Source organism: Nycticebus coucang, chromosome 8 (genome assembly GCF_027406575.1).
Source record: "Nycticebus coucang isolate mNycCou1 chromosome 8, mNycCou1.pri, whole genome shotgun sequence".
NCBI lineage: Eukaryota > Metazoa > Chordata > Mammalia > Primates > Lorisidae > Nycticebus > Nycticebus coucang.
In genome coordinates this window covers 94754172-94777050 of record NC_069787.1, presented here as the reverse complement: position 1 = coordinate 94777050, position 22879 = coordinate 94754172, and the positions used below count along the sequence as shown (strand labels likewise).

At 53.8% G+C, this 22879-nt stretch overlaps 1 protein-coding gene across 5 annotated transcripts in view; it reads right to left on the bottom strand.

Annotated features, from left to right (window-relative positions):
* The window catches only part of RNF123 (ring finger protein 123), a 27299-nt gene extending 4420 nt beyond the window's left edge, over positions 1-22879 (bottom strand). For 4 of the 5 annotated variants that reach the window (XR_008381787.1, XM_053600030.1, XM_053600031.1 and 1 more), the window contains exons 1-35: positions 22787-22879; positions 21242-21359; positions 20887-20968; positions 18247-18326; positions 18011-18105; positions 17566-17620; positions 17368-17453; positions 16993-17079; positions 16709-16776; positions 16436-16561; positions 15953-16067; positions 15768-15872; positions 14166-14291; positions 13955-14047; positions 13799-13872; positions 12922-13039; positions 12618-12717; positions 12381-12442; positions 11853-11924; positions 11518-11638; positions 10823-10924; positions 9443-9549; positions 8999-9197; positions 8187-8332; positions 7816-7899; positions 6975-7082; positions 4220-4397; positions 3360-3434; positions 3146-3233; positions 2969-3056; positions 2790-2874; positions 1241-1380; positions 950-1138; positions 785-860; positions 478-562 (exon numbers count right to left, since the gene is read on the bottom strand). Coding sequence is in view for 4 of the 5 variants with exons in the window: in XM_053600030.1 (XP_053456005.1) it covers positions 478-562; positions 785-860; positions 950-1138; positions 1241-1380; positions 2790-2874; positions 2969-3056; positions 3146-3233; positions 3360-3434; positions 4220-4397; positions 6975-7082; positions 7816-7899; positions 8187-8332; positions 8999-9197; positions 9443-9549; positions 10823-10924; positions 11518-11638; positions 11853-11924; positions 12381-12442; positions 12618-12717; positions 12922-13039; positions 13799-13872; positions 13955-14047; positions 14166-14291; positions 15768-15872; positions 15953-16067; positions 16436-16561; positions 16709-16776; positions 16993-17079; positions 17368-17453; positions 17566-17620; positions 18011-18105; positions 18247-18326; positions 20887-20968; positions 21242-21323 (3497 nt within the window). In the remaining variant the exon portion in view is untranslated. Of the gene's footprint in view, positions 1-477; positions 563-784; positions 861-949; positions 1139-1240; positions 1381-2789; positions 2875-2968; positions 3057-3145; positions 3234-3359; positions 3435-4219; positions 4398-6974; positions 7083-7815; positions 7900-8186; positions 8333-8998; positions 9198-9442; positions 9550-10822; positions 10925-11517; positions 11639-11852; positions 11925-12380; positions 12443-12617; positions 12718-12921; positions 13063-13798; positions 13873-13954; positions 14048-14165; positions 14292-15767; positions 15873-15952; positions 16068-16435; positions 16562-16708; positions 16777-16992; positions 17080-17367; positions 17454-17565; positions 17621-18010; positions 18106-18246; positions 18327-20886; positions 20969-21241; positions 21360-22786 lie in introns of all 5 variants that reach the window. The other variant, XM_053600032.1, reaches the window with a different exon arrangement.

The following is a 22879-nucleotide window of genomic DNA, read 5'->3' as shown; positions in this document are numbered from 1 at the left end:
AGAACTGGGAACCCTTCATGGTGGGGGAGTAAGCTTGGGGTCCCATGGGTGCCCTGGGCTCAGCTGTTGAGAGTTTCTTAATAAAGGCAGTACATGCTCATTGCTAGAGCCTTTGCAGACAGAGGTAACATGGTGTGTGCTCAGCTCCTAATCCGGTGGTGTTGCCCCGGCCATTGCAGGACGGCATACCCTCCAGAGTCCTGGCTCCCATGTCCCCACCTAGGCATGGCACAGGCCAGTGGCTCTGACTGTGAGCCAAAACACCCTGTCCTGCTGCGGTCCCTGATTCTCCTACTTAAAGCAGCTGCAGCTGACCCTATTTGGGTAGCTCACACCTCATCACCATCCCTCTGCCTCAAAACCTGACACTTAAGTCCATTTGTGAGATGAGGAAACTGAGGTACGGGGAGCCCTCTCCAGTCCCGTCACATCAGATGCACCCAGATCCCATGGGGGCCCACAGTCCCGAACACTCACTCTGAGGCTGAGCCATGTACCAGGAGCTGTACCAGGATGCCCGTCACTGCCACCAGAATGGGGTAATGGTCCACACTCTCTAGGCCTAAGAGGATGGGGGAAGGAAGGAGGTGACCTACCACTGCAGGAGCTCCAGTCCTGGCTGACACCATCCACCCTTCCCATCATCCATCCTACAGAAGGGAGAGTTGAGCCAGGAGGGCACTGAGTCAGAATGTCCTGGGACAGAAAGGAGGATCAGGCAGCACTACTGGCAGAGGAACTGAGGCCTGTGGTGTGCTGGAGTGCAGGGCATCTAGGTCCTCACCAGGCAGCCGTAGGGTTACCACACGGTCAAACAGGTTCCTCTCAGCTGTCACCCGGTTCAACACCTGGTTCAGCAGCTGTGAGGGCAGGAGACCATTGGTGAATAGGCAGGGTCACCACTGGGGTGTTCCCCAGAGTCCCACCCTTCTTGCACAGATGGACACACCTGTGCAAGACGCCGCAGGAGCATCTCAGAGTTAGGTCGAGCCCAGTCAAGGAATATCTCAGGCACTAGCGTGATGGTCATCTCCAGGACACGCAGCAGGCTGACCGAGAGGTCAAAGCAGGTGGCGCATACCTTGAGCTGCCGGCTGTCCACAAAGTTTCGCTCCAGACGTTCAGCAGCCTGCTGAATCTGAGCCACCATCATATTGGTGAGCAGCAGTGAGTGGCCTGGCTACACCTTGTCCTTCCTTGTCCCTTGTACCACCCTGACTCAGGCCTCACTACAGCATACCTCCTGAATCATGCCAATGAATTCAGAGAATGCCCAGTTGAGCTGGTTGAGGACGCTGTTGAGGAAGCTGGGTGCTACATCAGGGCCTTCCCGCAGCAGGTCCGCCATGTGCTGCTGCAGCAGGGTGGAGGGGCAGGGCTCTGCAGGAGGATGGGGAGGCAGTAGCATCAGAGATTTAAGTGGCCACTGTCTACCTCTTGGGCCACTGGTGTAAGGACAAGAAAATGGCTTCCTGAGAATGCTCAGGTCATGAGGTGGGGGACAGGGTGCAGCCGCCTGGAGATTAAGGCTAAATCTGTGCCCTCTTTCTGGTGGGCAAACCACTGGCTGCAGTTGTTTCCACCCCGTACACCACCCCATTACATGGCGGACCTGCTGCGGGAGGGTCCTGATGTGGCACCCTACCTAGAGCAGTCACACAGCCCAAGCCTGACCCCCAGTAAGTTCTGAGACACTTACCCTTCAGAGAGACTCAGACCTAGACAAGGCAATAGATTCTTCCCTATAGATATCAAGGCCAGCTTCTCTAGAGCCTACTCTGAGCCCTGCTGCAAGCCCTACTGTCCTCTACCATCCTTTGCTGCCCTTGGCCTGGTCTTGGCATATGGCTCAGGTGGTGGGTGCCAAGTCTGGACTCGCAGGCAGCTGTAATCAGAGCCCTCAGCTGCTGTTGGCCTGGCTGCCACCCCACCCATCTCAATGCAAATCAATAGTTCCTGCAGCAACAGGACACATATCTGACCCCACAGCCACTCTCCACTTACAGCTAAGTTCCGCCCAAGAGGCAAGACTAAGGCAACTGGAAAGGACCTGCTGTGTGACTAGGCACTTAGCCTTTCTAGGGACATCCTTCAGACCAAAAACACTGCCCACAAGGGCAGAAACACACTACATGGGCCAAGAAGAGCCACCATACCTGTGCAAGGGTATGTACAGTGTGAGTACAGTGTGTGACAGTCTACAAACTGGATGGCCGAAGACCTGAAGTCAGGCCTAGCTTAAGCTCACAAGCTTTGCTGAACCCTGGAGAGAGAGTACAGTCCCTGCTCACAAAATGTCCCTTACTCTAGGAAGCCCCGTGACCACTCTTGGGTCCTAGCCAATTTCTAGTCTGTGCCCCTGCTAGACTCAGATGTTCAAGGCTCTGGGTCTGGCACCAACACAGACCAAAAGAAGAATGGAAGGACATGGTACTGGGAGGCCAGAGAGCTGGCTTAGACATCAAGGGACAGAGTGGTCTGCATGAGCTGCCGACAGGCTGGGAGGATGTTGCCTCCTTCCACTGGGACCCAGGCAGAGTGTATAGGTCCAAAGGGTGAACATGGAACTGTGGGGCAAGGAGTAGCAGTCCCAGAGTACCCTTGGGCTGGGAGAAAGCACACAAAATGGAAACCCTAGGGGATAGGCAGGGAGGCTGGGGCCCGAGAGTAGTACAGGAGAGGGGCTGGAAGGAGTAGAAGAGTTTGAAAGGACTCAAGAGTCGTGGGTAAGGGTCACCAGCCCACCCTGCCCAGGATGCTGCCAGGACCTGCCCAACCTAGATACTCACTCTGGAGGCTCGGCAAATTGGCATCCTCAGGCTTGGTTTTCAGCAGATGTGGTAGTCGTGTATAGCGGTACCCGAACCCACAGCCCTGAGAGGTGGTATCAGTGGGGGGGGGGGTCAGTGGGACAGGGCAACTTCTCCCTCCAGCCAGTCTTGGTCACCTCCCGTCAGGTCAGGCTTACCCTCCACAGCCGCACTAGGATCCAGTTGGTCTGGGCCCAGGGCCGCTGCTCATAGGGTGCAAGGAGGTTCTGTATCATGGCGATACGCCTGTGAGGACAAGGAATAGCAGGCATAGGGTGAGGCTGGGTATGGTGTGTGGCAGGACAGGGTGTGAGGTCCCCCCAGCCCCCACTCACTGCTCCTCGGGGATTCGTTCCACAGCCCGCAGGGAGTGTGGGTAGCACACGTAGCTGGCCAGGGCCTGCATCAGTGAGTCTCGGATGTCTAAGGGGACAGGCCATGCCTCAGCCCTGGCCCCATGCCTCATGCCTACCTGGCTGCATTTTTCATAGCAGCCCACAAGAGATGCTATCCATCCCTATCCCCTTGGCCCTCTATAGGGCACCTCACCAGTGCCCACGATGCGTGTGTCAGCGAAGTGTTTGGCAAGGATGGCAGCCAGGCGGGTCAAGGTCTCTTCATAGCCTGCAAGGGTGGGCAGTGAGAACTGTTGATGGGTGTGGGGGCTCTAGTGGTAGGTACATCCTTTGGCACAGTGGGTGGGCTTGGGTAGCAAGTTCCAGAGCTGGCTCCAGGGGCTAGTCTGGACCCAGGTTGGCATCTAGGGACATTGGGCAAGGCATTCCCTGGCAGTTGCAGAGGGACTAAGGCATAGGTTCAGTGTAGGGGAAGGGCGGGTCCTGGCAAGGCCTTGACCTGAACTCAACCTGATGCAGTACATACACTTGCTGACTCAGCAGGGAGAGCCCCTAGGGCACTTTCAAGTCCATCTTTGAAGACAAAGCCTGCAACAAGGCCAGGGGCCTGACAGCTCACAGCCTGATCCAGACAAACTGCCAAGCTCAGGTTCCTAGATGGCCTCAGTAGGGTCCCTTCCCCCTGCTATGATTTATAAAGACAGACCATTCTGCCCCTGACCAATTACCACACTCCATGACCAGTGCTAAGGTAGGAGAGTGAGGGACCAGCCAGCTACTAGACCACAGCAGTTACTCAGCAGCGGCAAGAGGAAGTAAAAGCCAAGGGCTCCCCACCTGGTGCTCTATCTTGTCTGTTTTCTTCACAGCACCATGGCTGCAGAACCAAGGCAGGATGCAAATGCTTATTTGCTACAGGGTGAGCCAGAGTAGGACCAGCCTCCCCTTGCCCCCATGTGGAGGTACGCTGCTGGGCATGGAGGGTTCAGACCAGGGCCCCTAGGCTCACACTAAACGGTCCCTTTTCTGCCCCAGCCTGAATGGCCCCATCACCTGGGAGCTCCTCCATGCTATGCACAGGGCCGAAGTAATTCTTGAGAGCACTGTAGCTGTTGATGGCCACGCTCAGGTAGAACTCAGGCATAAAAGCAAAGAGAGAGCCTGTACGATCACTGTGCTCAATGGTCCGCAGGCAGATGCGCAGCAGCCAATAGATGTCCAGCATCTTCTCCTGCAGGAAGCACACAGGGTGCTACTAGGCTGTTCACCATAAGGGTCACAGGGGACATGGCTCAGTCTGGGTATCAGGAAAAGACTCCACAGGACTGTGACCTGGATTGCAGGCAGTGTGAGTAGCAGCTCAAGCAGAGACCCCTAAGTCCTAGGCAGGCTAGAGAGTGCACTGGCCTGGAGAAGGCAGCACTGTGACCCAGACCAGAACTCTGCGTTGCATGTTTTAAGAGGCACTGCAAGATTTTAAGCAAGGGTGTGAGATGGCAGAACCTTGTGCTGGAACACTGCCTAAGGCAGAAGGGACTGTAGGGCAAGTGTAGGTAGGACAGTGAGGAAGCCAGTCTTAAGAAGGCAGACAAAAGACTGGATAACCAGAACTGAAGACATACTTGTGGGCTGTGGGGAGAAGGGAAAAGTTGCACTGAGAATGGGGCCCAAGTTCTTGGGGTGGTGGAGCCTCTGCAGAGGTCACTAAAGGAGAAGCAGGCCAGCAGCAGGGCAAGGGCATGGACAAGTGGAGTGTGAGACACCTGGGGATACCCCAGAGAGGTGGTGGGAGGAGGCAAGTAGAAGTTTGATCTGGAGCTCAAAGAAGGTGGTGGGAAGACAGGGGTGAGTATGACTATTAGTGGAACAGAGGCCACAGGGAATGAACAAAACCTGCTGAGAGCCCTGTTCCCCAATATGGTTCTCAGAGATTCTGTGTCAGGATCACACACTAAGGCCCAGGTCCAGGCCTAGACCCACAGCCTTCATATCTCTTGGAGCATTTGGGCTTTAAACCAGCTCTGTTATGTGCTCTAAACCAAATGACTCAGGGAGATGTGAGCAAGAGGGTGGGGGAGGGGAGCCTGGGTGCATACAAGGCAGTGGAGATCATGCTCCCAGGGAAGGCTGAGTCTGAGGAGGAGACAGCAAAGGTTTCACTGGAGCCAAAGGGCCAGTGCGATGAAGATGGAGATGTGTCAGCAAGGCTGGGGGTTATGGGGAAGATGGGAACTTTGGCAGAAATTTCAGAGATGTGGAAGAACCTATGCTGGGCTGAGGGGAAGGCAGAGATGAGGGAGCTAAGACACAGAGAAAGGGGCACCTGTAGGCAAATGTTGAGTCAAGGAAAGGCCTCCTAGGGTCTTCTTTAATAATGGGAGAAACTGAATGAGAAAGAGACAGGTGAGTAAATGCTGAAGATGAAGAAGAAGGCAGTTCAACATGAAACATGATAAAGGCCATATATGAAAAGCCTACATCTAACATCATACTCAATAGTAAAAGACTGAAGTCTTCTAAAACCAAGAAAAGGACAAATTAGCCCACTTTTGCCACATTCATTCAATATAGTACTGGAAATCCTTGCCAGAGCAATTATGCAAGAAAAAAAGAAATAAAAGGTATCTTAATTGGAAAGGAAGAAGTAAAATTATTTCTGTTAACAGACTGATCTTGCATATAGAAAACCCTAAAGATTCCACACACACCAAAAAACTACCTAGAATTATAAACAAATTCAGCAAAGTTGCAGCATATAAAATCAACACACAAAAATGAACAATATGAACGGAAATCAAGAAAATAATTCCACTGGCCTCCCTGGGCACAGTGGCTCACTAGCACTCTGGGAGGCCAGGGTGGGTGGACTGCGTGAGCTCAGGAATTTGAGACAGCCTGAGCAAGAATGAGACATCTCTACTAAAGAAAGAAAGAAAGAAAAATTAGATGGGCATTGTGGTGTGCACCTGTAGTACCAGCTACCGAGGAGGCTGAGGCAGGAGGATCTCTTGAGCCCAAGAGTTTGAGGTTGCTATGAGGTATAGACTCTGCCTCAAAAAAAAAAAAAAGAATTGGGCGGCGCCTGTTGCTCAAAGGAGTAGGACCCATATGTCACAGGTGGCGGGTTCAAGCCCAACCCCAGCCAAAAACTGCAAAAAAAAAAGAAAAGAAAAAAATAACTCAATTTATAACAGCATCAAAAAAATACAGGGGAATAAACTTAATCAAGGAGGCAAAAAGACTTGAAGCCACACTGAAAACTACAAAATGTTGCTGAAAGAAGTGGCACAGCACCTATAGCACAGTGGTTACGGCACTGGCCAAATGTACCTGCCACCGCTAGCATATGGGCCCAGCGACCTACTCCTTTGAACCCAGCCTGGGTCAGCTGAACAACAATGACAACTGCAACAATAACAACAACAAAAATAGCCGGGCATTGTGGCAGAGCCTGTAATCCCAGCTACTTCGGAGGCTGAGGCAAGAGAATTGCTTGAGCCCAGGAGTTTGAGGTTGCTGTGAGCTGTGACACTACGGCACTCTACCGAGGGTGACATGAGACTCTGTCTCAATTAAAAAAAAAAAAATGTTGCTGAAAGAAATTAAAGATCTAATAAATGGAAAGATATCCTGTGTTCGTGGTTGGTAACTTAATGTTAAGATGCCAGAGTCTGAAGGTTGGAAGGAGCATGTGTGTGCCAGAGGCTCAAGGAGGCAGGAAGTATCAAGGGTCCTGGCATAAGCCTGCCCCACACATGACCAGACAGTGAGGTGGGGTGGGGCCACTAGCCAAGGCCACCCTACTAACCTGGGAATAGACAGTGGCATGGACCCAGGCAAGACGGCGGCTCAGATGGTCCAGCTTTTCTGAGAAAACTTTCTGACTCTTGGTCAATTCTGCAAGGATGTCCTTCCTCTGCCACCCAAGGAAAAAGGAAGAAAATCAAGATGTATCCCCACCACTGCAACCCTCACTAAAGAATGCAAGGAGTTGGGCCCCAGTTCTCAAAACCCTCTCCTGCTACTGATAAGCAGGTGACCCCAAGCAAGCCTCAGAACAGGGCCATGGACATCCCCTCAGGATGTGAAACTTAGGCCCAGCTGGGGTTCTGGGAGCTGCAGCCCAAGCACCACAAGGACTTGGTGCCAGAAGTGCAGCTGCAGCAGCTGGCCAGACCCAGGGATCAGCTGACAGGTGAGAGCAAAGGGCCTGCCCAGGAAGCCCATCCAGGGCATACGTGACCCCACTCCCCAAGACAGAACAGCTATGGCAGTGGGGGTCCTGGAGAGTGGGGGAACCAGGCCCTGCTTCCCGCTGACTCTGCACGTAGCTGAAGAAGCACTCACGGTCAATCCATAATTGATGACGAGAGTGGGTGAGCTGCAGCACTTAGTGGGCTGGTGGGTGGGGCACCTTGACACAGTGCATATGGTGATAGGCTCAGGTCATGCCAAGACCTGCTTCCAGGCCCTCCTACCAGCCCTTCTCTCACTAGTGTATGGTCAGGCTGGGATGGGGACAAGGACAACTGCTGGGGCAGCCTCAGAACCAGATTTCCCTTGTGGGATCCCCAGGGCACCCTGAGTAAGCAAATTGCCCTGTGCAACATTCCTCCCTCCCAGGATCTGCCTGCCTATCCACACCTTACCCTCTTGGGGCACCGGCGCAGCTTGTCCTCTGTGTCCCTCAGAGCCATAGCATATTCATTGACATCATCGGAAACACCCACCATCTAGAGCATTGGATACAACATGTCCATAGTGACTCTTGGGCACATCATGCAGGCTTATTCAGACCCAACCTGGACACCAGCTCTGCCAAACTCCCAACTTAGGCCCAGGGTGGCCCCTTCCCACAACAGTCAAGGTCAGACCTGAGCAGCAGTGACAGAAACCAGTGTTGCTGTAGCATGTGCTTGTGTGCACAGCCATGCGTAGGCAGCCCTGCAGGCACACAGGAGGGAGCACACACATGCAGAATACCCCACCACCCAACATGCACAGACCAACAGTGCAAGACCTTGCCCAGCTGCTGGTGGACACTAAGATTATACATCATGATGGCACCATCCAGGACTTCCAGCAGCGAGTTCTCAGTGAGGGGCTGCTCAGGCTCCTCAGGGGGCCGCCCCAGCAGCAGGCCCTCGTTCCAGTTGTTGCCCTCAACTAGGGAGTGGGAGGAAAGAGTCACAGTCAGGGCCAGTCTGGGGCTGCTTCTCTCCTAAGCCTGCGCAATCTGGATAGGCCTTACAGCAGGAGAGGAAATTCTCTTTCCCCTTCCTGTGTCCAAGGAGGAACCTACAGGGAGGACATGGGGTGGGGTAGGGGTGGGAGCCAAGTCCCTGCATTGCCAAGGACCTATTTCAGCAGCATTGATTTCCTGCCATCAGAGTGCCAGAATGCTGCCAGGCTACAGAGCTGGGAAGGTGAGGGAGGGTATTTGGGGGGTTCTTTTTTGTTTTGTTTTTTGAGACAAAAGTCTCACTTTGTCATTCTGGGTAGAGCGCCGTGGCATCATAACTCATAGCAACTTCAAACTCTTGGGCTCAAGTGATCTTCTTACCTCAGCCTCCCTAGTAGCGGGGACTAAAGGCATCCACCACAACGCCCAGCTATTTTTAGAGACAGAGTCTCACTCTTGGTCAGGCTGGCCTTTAACTCCTTACTTAGCTCAGGCAATTCAACTGCCTCGGCCTCCCAGAGTGCTAGTATTACAGGTGTGAGACACCAGGCCTGGCTTGAGGGGCGTATTTCAGGCTTTGCAAAGGGTAGAGGGCTGTATATAGGTAGAAGGTTCCTTCAACGCCCTTCCTGATCCCACCCAGCACTCACTGTCCTCACGTGTCCTCTGCTCCACGCTCAGTGTGCGGACCTTCACTTTTTCTGAGGTGCTCAGAGGCCGCCGTGGAGTCATGAGGCTCACAGCCGCTGTGCTGAGGAAGCGGTTAGCTCGGCCCAGGGTTGGAGAACTGAGCCAGCCAGGCCGGGGCAGGGGCAGTGCACCTCCCACAGCCAAGGCCTGCGTGGGGCGCTGCAGTGGAAAGAGGAGGCCAAAGGCTACTCAGCTCCCTAGAACCACAGCTGGCTCAGGGATCCTTGACCTCTGGGGCTGAGGAATGGGAAGGGAGGGGTCATGCCTCTACCCACAGCAAGGGACATGCCTGGTAAGGAGCCCCTTGCCTGTACAGAGGGGAAGGTGACCCTGTGTGATATCCCTGCCCATATGATAATGGAAAAACCCGAAAAAAAGCCCTTCGCCTGCTCCTACTGTGACACCTGGGCCACAGCTGGGGCTGGCTCTTCATCTTCGTCTAGGTCATCCATGGTGGCCGCCTGGAGCTCTAGTGGGTCAATCACAATGTTGGCTTTGGAAGCAAGGTCATCTGGTAGGAAGGACAAGAGGGTTCTCAGGTCAGTGGTGTGTGAGAGGGTACAGGTGGAAGTGCCCAGAGCAGAGAGAGCACCAGCAGCTAGGCAGCAGGCCTTGCAGGGCCCCGTGTACCACTGTGTCTATCTCTCAGTCCTGTGCTTACTCCAGCCCAGCCTTCATTCTGCATCCCAAGGGTGCCTCATCTAGCAGCAACTCAGTGGCAGGTGGCCTTTACCATCACACTCTTCCTGTCAGTCTCTAATTTTGTTTCCTGGGACCTATGTACTCCAGGGCTTCCCTGGTTCTCTGGCTGCTCCATTAAACAAACAGAGATACCAGACTGCCTAGGCCTCTGCTTCCTCACTTTGCACACTCCCTAGGGGAGTCAAGCCTCATCCCAGGCTTGTCTCCACCTCTTTGCTAATAGCTGACTATACCATCTCAGCCTCCAGCCCTAGCCTCACTCCTGGCTTTGTCCCTGGGTACCTCAAATATGCTGTGTCCAACACTAAACTTGTCATCTCACCTTTCTCCTGCAGTCCCTCTCTCTGATGAAATCCCATCCATACAACCTCTGGCAGGAAGCCTGGGTCATCCTTGATGCCTCCCCTACATCCCTCGTACAGACCTTTATCATCCTCTGTTGCCTGGACAACAGGCCTCCCTGTATCTCAGTTCCTGTACTTGGGTCTTTGAGCTTCTCACAGAACAGACACCCACCTCAAACTCCACCTTATAGCCTTCCAAAACACCTCTGGAATAAGTCTACATCTGTTTTGTGGACTACAAGGCCCTCAGATTCTGCCCCTGGGACCCCGTGGCCTCAATTCCCACCACTCCCTGCCTCACATCTACTCCCCAGCATACCAATTGCTTCTAGCCTCCAGGGCCATGCTGGACTGTTTCAGGCATCCCTTCCTTGCTTGTTCACACTGGTCTCATGCCCTTTGCACTGGAGCAACTTGTGCTTACCCCTGACAGCATCAAGGGATCACCTGCACACACACACCCCCACCTCACCAAGATCCGGTGGCCCTTATCAGCCCGCCTGCACCCTATTTCAATACAGCACTCCCAGCATTCCCTTCGGGTGGATGCTTAAGGGAGGGGATAGCTGGGGCCAAGCCCAGAGGCAGAACAGATCAGCATCTCCCTGCCTGAGCCAGTGGAGGGACTCGGGCGCCCTCTGGTGGGCACAGGACAGCTCAGCACCCACAGCACAGCAAGCTCAAGGCCTGAACCCAATAGACCCTAGACCTCTCTCCCCCCCAAGGGCCTACACGCACCTTTGAGGGTTTTCCGAAGGTGTGAGAGGAGGCCCCCCAGGTGCTGCAGGTCGAAGTAGTCCACCTTGCCATTATAGAAGACCTGAGGCGGGATGTAGGCCTCTGCAAGGAGTCAGGGAGGCCAGTCCAGCAGTCAGGGCCCAGCAAGAAGACCCTCCCCAGAGGACTCCCATCTACTCTGACCTAGCTTAGCCAAGGACTTTTGGCCTTGGATACCTACCCAGGCAGAGAGTGGGACCACAGTAGGCCTCTCTTACCTCCCCCACTCCCTGCCATTTCAGGTAAATGACAATAACTATACAACTTAGGATGAAGGGGGCATTCATGATAGCTGGTCACTCAGGGGAGAAGCAGAGAGGCCCAGTCCTTGCCCTACAGATACTCACCCTGATGGAGATACAGGGGAGCACCTGCACACCCCACCCCCATCTTGCCAAGGTCCCCTGTCAGGCCACCTGCTACCTATTTATTACCGTGCTTCCAGACTTCATCTGGGATGGAAGGCCTATCCAGGGTGGGTGAAGCTCCCACTGATGCTTGGGGACTCGGTCCCACACAAACACAACCACCCACCCACCCCCACCCCCGCCCCACAGGAAGCCAGTGACAGCTCCCTTCAGCCCCTCACCCCAGCTCAGCACTCCATGCCAACACTAGAGGCTGGCTCGCTGACCTAGGTCCCCTGTCCTACTCACCTTCACTGAAGGAAGCATGGGGGTTGGAAGCCTTGTACTCATCCCAGTAGTAGCGTAGGGCAGAGATCAGCCGATGCAAGAAGCAGACCATATACTCAGGCGGGCAGAGCATGGGCATGTTCTGTGGGCACAGGGCACAAATGTGTCTTGGTGCCAGCCCAGAGCCCAGCCCATTCCTCATCCAAAGCCCTGCCCCAGGCCCTGGGTTGACCAGAGAGGGAAAGACAGCAGAGGAAGGAGCAGGGGTGAGGCAGCCTGAAAGGCATCAGAGCTCAGGATGCAGCCCCTGCAACACAGCCAGGTGTCCACAGTAGGCTGGCCCAGAAGAAACCTACCCCTCGACCACTGGCATTCTCCTGAAGAAACTTGCGGAATTTGGTCAAGAAGATGTACCTCGAAGCTTCGCCCTTTTGGGGGCGGAAAATGAGGCAGTGATGAGCTGAGAATGCTGGCTCAGACCAGACTCACTCAGTATACCTTTTTTTGAGACAGAGTTTCACTATGTTGCCCATTAGAGTCCCATGGGGTCACAGCTCACAGCAACCTCAAACTCTTGGGCTTAAGTGATTTTCTTGTCTCAGCCTCCCAAGTAGCTGGGACTACAGGCGCCTGCCACAATGCCTAGCTATTTTTTGGTTGTAGTTGTCATTGTTGTTTGTTTGGCAGGCCCAGGCTGGGTTCCAACCTGCCAGCTCCGGTGTATGTGGCGGCCCCTAGCCACTGAGCTACAGGTGCCGAGCCACACTCAGTGTATCTTACCCTGGGCTCTGCCATGGGAACTTGCATCAGCCCCCACCCTGCGGTGACCCAATATAGTATCCCTCCTGATCAGGGACCCACACAGGGGTCTGGGAGTTACTTACCCCGTTGTCATCTTTATTGTCCAATAGTAGCTTCAGGATCTGGACCTGCAGTTCTTCTACCACTGGTGGTAAGGAGGGGAACATGGCCTCAGGCTCCCAGGGATGCGAGGGGTAGCAGGTTTGCGTCAGGGTTCTACCACTAGAGTTCCCCAAGCCCAACCGAGGCATGGTCACTACCAAGCACCTCCAGTATACACACACAAATCATCCCCACTCAGCGCCCAAGCTGGGGCTGACCTTCAATGCGCTTCTTGAGCCTTTGGCAGCCCCGTTCGTAGGCTCGCCGCCGTATCCGCTCCTCAGCAGCCTCCTCCTTCACCCCCTTACTCTCTTTGCCCTAGGCAGGGGCAGGGGGATGGAAGACAACAGGGTCACCCAGGACTTAGCCAAGCCTGCTTCAGACAGAAGACACCTCTGCCCCACTCCAGAACTCCAGGGACCAGGGCTGCAAAGAAGCCTACCATGCATGTAGGTGGCTCATATTCCCCGGGCCAGTCCTCACTATGACCACTTCCCACCCTGCTTGGCCACTTCCACCCACCTCCCTGCTGGAGCGGTGGGGCCACCAGGTGGTGGGAATGAGCTCCTGCAGGCCAGCCTCCTCCACACGGAGGGGGCTCTTGATGTAAAAGAAGACAACGGACCGGAGCACGTCGAAGCTGGTGGTTGTCAAGTCAGGACTCTGCTCAACAAAGGGCACTGCACGAGTTCTCCCTGTGAAGCCTATCCCAAGGTGTACCCACCAAAGCTTGCCCACCACCAACGGTGCCATTACCACTATGTGCCTATCTCCCCAGAATATGAGCCTGGAGAAACAGCTATGGCTGTCAAGCCCACCAAGTCCAATACCAAGCAGGTGCATAATAAAGGCTTGTCACAGGAACAGATGACCATAGGACAGGCTAAAGAGAGGACCTGGTGGCCTCTTCACCGACCCTAACTCTGGCCCCCGGGTCTTCTGGCTTTGTTTCCGTGGAGGCTGGAAGACCCCAGACCAAGAAGACAGCTATGAGCTCAGGCTTCTCAGCCAGGAGCCCAAAGCCAGACTCTCTGACTTGTGCAGTTCTTAATACTTTTGGGAAGTGCAAGAGCGCCTGCCACAAGATTTTACAGGAATCCCCACTGAGGAACTCAGACAAAAGTGCAGGGTTTTGGCTGAAGAGGGCAGGCCCTGGTGGCCTTCCCACCCCTCCCTGTAGACCAAACCTGCAGCTATGTAGAAAGCCCTGCCCAGGCAGCAATAAGCCTGAGCTCTTTGCTCTACTTCCCTGCTCTGTAGAGAAAGTGCCACAGATTGAGTAGCTCTGATCCTCCTGAGGCTCCCTGGGGAGCCCTGGACAGACAGACAGTGCCCTCTCTGGCCTCTGCTGACTTTGGAAAGCACATCTCTGGCCTGCCTGGCAGCAAGCGGAGGATACAGGACGTTGCTAAGCAGAAACTTGCGGGATTTCCTATGCTTCAGGATGGCAATAGTGAGCTGCAGGTAGTGGATCTGTGGAGAGGGAATGCTCAGAGTAGAGTGGGTACGTGAGGCCACGGGGACTTGGGGCAAGGGCAGGGGCAGGCACTCCCACCTGTAGGCCTAGGTCTGGGACAATGGGTGAGAACCGGTACAGCCGTAGCAGAGACATCATCAACTGCTTGAGGCAATCCTGTACCTCATAGTCCTGGGGGAGAGATGCCAGGGCAGCCATGTTTGGAGCATTTCTCAAGGCCCTCCCTGCATCTCACCCATGTTAGTGAAGGCTGACAGCTTGGCCTGAGGCCTGAGGTAAAGAGCCTCACCTCCATGAAGAGCCACAAGAGGTCCAGGACCTGGTGCACCATGGTCTGTGCCTGCAAAGGTGTGCCCTTCTCCACGATGCCCAGCAAGAAGTTCATGAGCACAGCTTCCACCAGGTATACCTTGCGCTGCACCAAGGGGAGATGCTGGTGAGATGGTGACCTTCTACCCTGGTCAAGACCATGGTAAAGGCTCAGGCCTCAGGCATAGTTTTGAACCCAAGCAACCCCAACACACCTTCTGGGGTCTGACTGAGAGATAAGAAAGGGCCACTGCCTCACAGCCCCTCTGGGGCTTTGCATACACAGTTTCCCTGGTCTGTAACATTATTACCCTTCAATTTTCTTTCTTTCTTTTTTTTTTTGAGACAGAATCTTACTTTGTTGCACTCGGTAACCAAGTGCTGTTGCACACAGCTAACAGCAATCTCAAACTCTTGTGCTTAAGCGATTCTATTGCCTCAGCCTCCCAAGTACTGGGACTATAGGCTCCCACCACAATGCCCAGCTTTTTTTGTTGTTGTTGTAGTTGCCATTGTTTGGCAGGCCAGGCTGGCTTTGAACCCACCAGCTCTGGTATATGTGGCTAGCGCCCTAGCCGCTGAGCCACATGTGCTGAGCCTATTTATTTATTTTTATTTATTTATTTATTTATTTTGAGACAGAGTTTCACTCCGTCGCCCTCTGTAGACTGCTGTAGCATCACAGCTCACAGCAGCCTCCAGCTCTTGGGCTTAAGCGATTCTCTTGCCTCAGCCTTTCAGTAGCTGGGACTACAGGTGCCCGCCACAACGCCCAGCTATTTTTTGTTGCAGTTTGGCCAGGGCCGGGTTTGAACCCACCACCCTTGGTATATGGGACCGGCACCCTACTCACTGAGCCACAGGCGCTGCCCTATTTATTTATTTATTTATTGAGACAGAGTCTCACTTAGTCACACTTGGTAGAGTGCTGTGGCCTCATAGCTCACTCCAACCTCCAACTCTTGGGCTCAATCTATCCTCTTGCCTCAATTTTTCTATTTTAGTAGAGACGGGGGTCTTACTTTTGCTCAGGCTGGTCTTGAACTCATGAGCTCAAGCTATCCATCCACCTTGGCCTCCCAGGGTGCTAGGATTACAGGTGTGAGCCACTGCGCCCAGCCATACCTGGCTATTTTTGTTTGTTTGTTTGTTTGTTTTGCAGTTTTTGGCTGGGCCCAGGTTTGAACCCGCCACCTCTGGTATATGGGGCTGGCACCCTACTCCTTTGAGCCACAGGCACCGCCCCATACCCAGCTATTTTTACAGGCCGAATTTCGCCCTGGCTCAGGCTGGTCTCAAACCTGTGAGCTCAGGCAATCCACCCGCTTCCGCCTCCCAAGTGCTGGGATTACAGGCCAGCATGCCTGGCCTTACCTTCAATTTTCTTTCTAGGACAGCCCCTAACCCCCTTAGCTGGATGTGTCCCCTCCTCTCCAGAGTGCTATCCTTGAGACGTGAGGGCTCTGGTCACAGGGAGCCCCTGCTAGAAGATGCTACTGGGAGTCATGCACCCCAGCACCCCTGCCCATGACACAGGCACATGCAGCAGAGCCCATCTCTTCCCCTCCCAGTGTCCCCTCACCAGCAGTGGTGCGAAGTGATGGAAGATGTGGGCCAGTGTAAGGAGGATGGTGGGCTGGCCCTGTAATTGCCACTCGGAGCCCTCCTTGTCCAGCAGCCGCCCCTCCTGTGGGTGGGGAAGGTAGGCTGTGAGGGGCAGAGGGTTGGGGCAGGCCTCCTGCTCGCTCAGCCCAGATACCAGCTCACCACAGGGTCCAGCTCCACACTCAGCACTGCCTGGAAACAGCCCAGCAACCTCTGTGCCCGCACCAGGTCAGCACATGGTGGGTCCTGCAGGGGCCGGTAGCCTGCCACCGGGTAGGTGCCACAGAGTTAAGCCAGCAATGCCTGATCTGTGGCTGAGACAAACACACTCCCTTCCACTGACACCCCTGAGAAGGGGCCTGGGCTCTAGGGCAGGGTTGGTTTGAATCACAACTCTCTCATAGAAACCCCACGGAGTAAAACTTCTGCCTTTCATGTTCTTCATCTGCTCAATAGGAGATAACGGTACCCACCTAACAAGGCTGCTAGGATTGTTGTACTCAGCACCCTAAGCTGCACCCTACTCACTTCTTGTGGCAACCAGGGCCTACCATCAGCCCACAGAGCTCATGGGATAGGGATCCCTGCATCCCAGTTTCCCCAAGAGCTTCTAAGCAGCTCATAACCATCTTTCCAAAATGATATCGCAGAGGACGGCTGCCGAAGTTGAAGGCGACGGATTCCTTGAAAGAGAGGCTGATGGCTGGGAAGTAGGCCATGCCCAGGCCCCTGGAAAGGTTCTCAAAGGCAGTACCCAGTGACACACCATTCCTGGAGAAGAGAGGTGGGTCCATGAAACACTAAGAAGGATATGGCTGCCCACCCTCAGCTACCAAACCCATTACAGGGACCAGAAAACTGGGGTCAGTCCTGGGAGGCTCCAGAGGCCAGGCCTATGAATAGAGGTGGGAGACTCACAGGCAGAAGGACAGAGTACCATCATCCAGATCAATCAGGCAGCTCACGATGTCCCCTGCTGCCCATGCCTGCCGTGAGAGGAAGCCTTACAGACTTACAGAAGCATGGCAGCCTGCCCACCCTGCAACCCCCAGCTATATTTCTAGGACTGGCCACAAGTATAAAGGACCTGCGTTCCTGTCCCTTCTCTGGTGCCCTACAGTTTACTCATGACTGCCCAGGGGCTCCAGATTAGCTGTAGGGATGGCCTGGGGGAGGTGATCCACAGGAGGCTTGGCCCTCACCTTGCCATAATTCGTTGTGGTCACATTCCACTTGCGTACCCGGTTGCCATCATAGGCATAGGAGTTGTGTGTATCTCCAACCCCCTCCTAGGGAGGAACCGCCTGTGAGGCCTGGGATGAGGTGGGTAGTGGCAGGGCCAGAAGCCACCAATCACAGCCTTGGGCCCACATGGCCCTAGAGAGGGGAATGATGCCTTAAGAGGAGTGAGGGGTCTTTTCTGGGCTGAAGTGCCCTGGCCACAGGTTGGGACTCCTTCCTTCTCCAGAGGGCAGTCAAGGTGAGGATCTTGAGCAGGTCTGAGAGGCTTCCAGAGCCCTGATGAGGCCTGTGGCAGGAGAAGGTCTCTTTGGGAAGGGCCCCTGCCCTGCACATACCTCCTGATTGAAGCGGCAGTTGATGGTGCACCAGCCGATCTGCATGAGCCCTTGGGAGGAGATGAGCACCTCGTAGACCCATTTCCCTGGAAAGAGCTGAGTTAGGCTCAGCAGGTGGATAAAGACTGCCTCTTGCCTTATGCCTAGGCCCTCAAACTTCCTCCCTGTGCTTTGGGACACAGTGGAATATGATCTCACCTTTGTACACACATGTGGTAGAGCGGATAGTGCCAAAGTTGCTGTGTCCAATCACCTGGGTGAAGAAGTAGGGTGGTGGGCTTCCTCCCAAGCACACAGAGCACCTCCCGAAGGGAGAAAGACCCTCTCCCTAACTGAGCATGGGACCTGCCTGCCATGGCTAAACTGCACTGTGCCTGAAGATGGTGGGTGGGGTTAGGCCTGTGTCAGGAGGAACTCTGGGGCTGGGCATGATGAGAAGGGCTCAGGGCTGTATTGGGAAGAGCTTGGAGCTAAGGTCCTAAGAAAAGTGTTTCAGGGATATGTCAGGAGGGCTGGAGGACTGAGAATGCAATGGTCTGGGGCCATGGTCGAATGAGTTTATGGCTGCAGCCCTACCATGATGAGTAGAGAGATAGGAGGAGAATGAACTGGACCTAGGACCCCATACCTCACCCTCACTCACCCCCAGCAGGTCGTCATCTACCAGAAGAAGCCCCTCAAAGCCACCTGTGTGGTCCAGGACTACAGTAGATGGGCCAAGCCGCCCTTCAACCTGTCCTAAGAAGGGGAGAGGCAGGGGTCAGGCGGGCTGAGGGTCTGGCAAAACACACAGGGTGCACTGAGCTCACCAGAGAAGCTTCCAGGCCCTTCAGGTGCTACCTCTGCACCCCTGACCCCACTCCAGAGGCTGCTACATACCCTGGCTTTCCTCATCCTCATTGTCCACCTGTAGCAGCTGGTCCAGATGTTCTGTCAGGTTCTGGAAGTTCAGGGGTTTCCTGAGGAAAGTGAGAGGCTGCTAGGGGCCACAAAACCTTGAAATCAGCCAGATAACACTAAACCTCTTTCCCACTCTTGCTCCTGACCTTCAGAGGGTGGCTACCTAGTTCTAGACTCTGGCATGCTGTGGGTTAGAAGGCTGAATTACCCACTCAACTAAAAATTTGGTGCACCTCAGGACTATTAAAAAAAAGTAATATCCCTTTTTAAGCCTTAACCCTCACCCGTGAAAAGGGAACAATATCTGCATGTCAGAGATGCTGCAAAGATTCCAGGAGCATGTGCACAGCCCATATAACCTGCCTGCTCTTTGAGGTGGCTATGTTGAGTATGTCTGTGAGGAGCCTGGGAGAATTGCTGGTTCCCAGCATGGTTATTACCAAGCCTGCCTAGGCCAGCCTTTGACAGTAGGTCTGTGGTTCCTTTGGGGGCAGACTTCCAAACTCTCTGTCACCCAGCCAAGGAAGACTGTGTTGAATCAGACATTTCCTGGCAGTATGAGGGGCTCAGCCCTCTGAGCTGCTGGCTAGCTCTGTCATGAACCCACTTGTCCTTAAATGGCCAGGAGAGCACAGGCCCACCTACCTTCCACCTGTTCTAGTCAAAAGTGCTAGGAAGATCTCTCTGGGTGGCCCCCTGAACCTCTCAACACACATGCCCAGAGAAGAAAGAGCACTGTCTAATTCTGGCCAGCTGTCCTGAGGTCAGGTGTTAAGAATAGCAGTGTATAGGGTGGTGGTAACCAGGACATGGGTAGAACAGAGGCCTGATGCCTATTAGGATTCAGCCACAGACTGCCAGTATCTGCTTGTCCACCTTTAATCTCAGCTCCTACACTACTCACCACCTCGACAGTAGGACTTGGAAGGGGACGTAGGTAGATGGGCCAAAGCACCAACTCTCTTACAAGGCAGCTATAACCCAGGCTCAGGGACATTTTCCCTGATTGTGAGCCATTACTGGCTCTGAGCTGCAGGAGGTAGAGATGCACAAAGGCCCCTTCTTACCCTTGCTGAGCTCAAACCAAGTCCCGGTGATGACTAGCCAGTGGGGTGCCCAGCCAGCAGCATGGAAGGCTAATGCCAACCCCATCTCTAAACACTTCAATGGGTCTAGGGAGAGCATAGTTCTTGTAGACCCAATCTTAGGAGGGCTACTCTTACATTTCCTCCCAAGAGCAAGTTTTGTGCCTGACCCCAGAAGCAGGCTACATATGGCTGTGGGCAGCTGGCCTGACATAGACTCTGCTGGGTGTCTGCAGCATTGCCCATTTGGCCACCCCCAGCACTTGCCTGCCCTTTTTGGATTTTCTAGGTCCCAGCCTGGGCCTTGCACCCCATTATTGACTGTTCCACACCAGCTCTCCCTCTTGGCAGCCATGGCACCAGTAGTAGCAGGACCATCTCTGGTGTCACATGAGGAAGGGATCAGATGGCCCTGGAAACAGGCCCGGACTGGGAATGAACAGTAGCCCTCTGCAAGTAGGAACTTTCTGGCCACCATAGCTGCTTAAATAGAACAGGCAATGGTGCTGACTTTTTGGCCTATCCAAAGAGCAGAGACTGTAAAGGGCAGAAGAGCTGAGGCCAGTGAAGGTGTGAGAGACAGGACACCTATGCCTCATCGCAGGGAGAACCTACATGATCCTTTGAAGAGATAATTTGGCAATAGTCTTCAAAGTGAATGTGGCACACTCTAGCCACATGACTCTGACCCTGGGCATCCTCACAGCATTATTTAGAAAAGCAAAAGTCTCTCCAAACTAGGGCAGTGCTATGTGCCACAGCAGACCCCCTCATCCTGGCCCTAATAATGCCCACTAAAACAGATTTGTAACATGGAAAGATACTTATCAGATAACATTTAATGAAAATATAGGATTAAAATTTCTATAAACTTTTGAAAGTAAGAGATATGTTCATTGCTTTGATGAGTGAGGGTTTAACAGGTTCATATGTATGTTAAAACTTATCAAATTGTAAACTTTAAATATGAACACTTTATTGTAGGTCAATTATAGCTCAATAAAAAACTTTTTAAGCAAAGAACTGAAGATGACAAATTTTTAAAAAGTTCTCTATATAACATACTCTGAACTATACATACTATGAGATAAAGAAAACAAACAAAAAAATCACATTCAAATGGTCACATTAGAATAATGAGATGACAGGTATTTTTCCTTCTCTTTCTGAGCTTCTGCTAAGTATACTTGTAACTTTTGTGTGGACTAAATGTAAATGTATTAAACTTGCAAGGAAAAGGGCCTAGTGGGGGTTGCCAGATGCTGAATGTGGATCAGGTGCCAGGTACTATACTGGGAATTGAATGTGCACCTGCTCCCTGACCTGCAGGACACTCTCAGAGGAACTAGCACTGCCTGAAGAAAGGAAGAAATGGAGTCCAGAAGGCAGACTCTAGTCAGAGGTCTCACAGCCAGGATCAGTAAGAAGAACCCAAGTCAGTCTGCCCAAAGCCCATGCTCCCCTTCCCTATGACTGTAGCCTCAGGCCTCTGGTCTGGCCCAGCAGTGAGGAGAGGCTACCCACTCAGCCATACCTGCTGGAGGCTGCGAGGGGTTCATGGTCAGAAGAAAAGACGCGGTGCAAGTAGTCATTCAGCAGCTTCTCATGCACAATGCCTGAGCCACAGGTCAGAAGGGGGTAAAGGTCACATCAGTCATTCCTGCCCCTGTTGGCTCTAGAGACTGCTACCCTAGGCCAGGCACAGGGGTCAGAAGAACAGCCACATTGGGTGCACAGCTCCCCAGATGCAGATAGGGATGAGCTTGCTCACAGGAACAAGGGATACAGCAAGGCCTGAGGTACACTGGACCTGGGACTTTGCTGCCTTTGTCCCTTTCTTCTCCTTCTCTCAACAAGAGAAACCTCCGTCCTGCCCTGCTGGCCCTTACCTGTGACCCTGGATTTCTCAGCATCTGAAGTCAGCCTATAGCTCTTGCGGGAGAAAGACATGCCGGCCCCCTTGGATGCCATCCTTCATCTCTCATGGGCTGCCAGTGGTCCTGGAGGCTGAGCCACATGCAGAGCCTGTCTACTTGAGGCCAGCCAAAGGCCCTTATACTTTACCTTATCCTGCATTGGCAGCAAGGCTTCGGAACAGGTGAGGCCAGGGGCCATAACCCAGGGCAGGGGAGAGCAGGGGCTCCCAGTTTCTATTTAAGGAGGGTAGGTGAGATCCCAGACCCATGTGACAGGGACAAATTCTTGTTCACCACTGTGTCCCAGTGCCCAGCACAGGGTCTGATAGAGAGCAGGTGCCAGATATGTTTGCTAAATCATACTAAGTGTCTCAGGTCTGGGGAAATCAGATAAAATGTTTCAAGTGACATGGCCTAGGGTATCCATCTCAGTTGTAAGCCATACCAGGTCCAGCTCCTATCTAGAAGCAAGAACCCCGCAGAACATCCCCCAGGTGCAGACCACCACTGGTCTGGCCATCTCCAGCCACAAGTCCCACTCACCCTGAGGTTCCTTCCTTCTCTAGTCAGAGGCCCTGCTACCTTGTATGTTCCCAGACACATGCTAGTCTCCCACTTTAATCAAGCACCAGCCTTGCCCAGATGTCATCGCAGACTCCTTTGGTCTTCCTACTGCTGCCTGTCCCTCAAATATCATGTTCTTTCTACAGCTGCTCCAGAACCCACTCTTTAAGTTCCTGGTGCTGTACAACATAATAGCTACCACCCCCAGGAGGTTATTGAAATTTCTTTAAAGTTTTAAAAGTTAGTGATCCAATTTTTCAATTACATTAGCTACATGTTAAGAGTTCAATGACCACATATGGCTGATAGTTACTCTACTGGACAGCACAGAGGGAGGACATTTCCACCTGGCACAGAAAGTTCATAAAACAGCGCTGATCTAGAGCTTGGCTCCGCGGCACTGCCTTAGCCAGCACTCCCTTTTCTGCGGCTCAGTCTCTTATCTCACCCCAAACAGGCCCTCTACTCCCGCCACAAACCCTTGTCTTCTGCCCCTCAGGAAGGTGATTCTCCCGCCCCGCAGCCCACCACGGGCCCTTAGTGGGCGTGTGTGATCGGTGGCCCCCTCACACCAGAGCAGTTGCAGGACTGTCAGATGTAGTCATTCATTTGGTTAGACACCCATTCCAGGTGTCAGGTGCTAAGGACCCAGGTAAGAGGCGGACCCTACCCCTGTCCTGGGGCTCCCTGCAACAGCAATCTTGTCCCACCCCACCGTGGAATCCGGGCTCGGAACCGAACCGACTCGGTCTAGGAGCCCAAGGGCGGTGAGGGCAGGGCATGGCACCCCCTAGTCGCCCCCGCCTGGCCAAGCTCCAGACGACCTGCCAGGGCAGCTCCCTCTCGCACAGGCCGCGACCCCTGCGTGGCAGGCGCCCTTGCACTGGACCGGCCGGGGTCGCGGGGGAAGCCGCGGGAACCCGCCCTGCTTAGAGCCTGACCACCCTCACTCACCCCTAGCCTCGGCCGCCGCGACCCGGCTCACAACATCCGCCCAGCCTCTAGGCTACGGCGTCCGTCCAGGACCAAATCAAGCGTCTGTTCGCG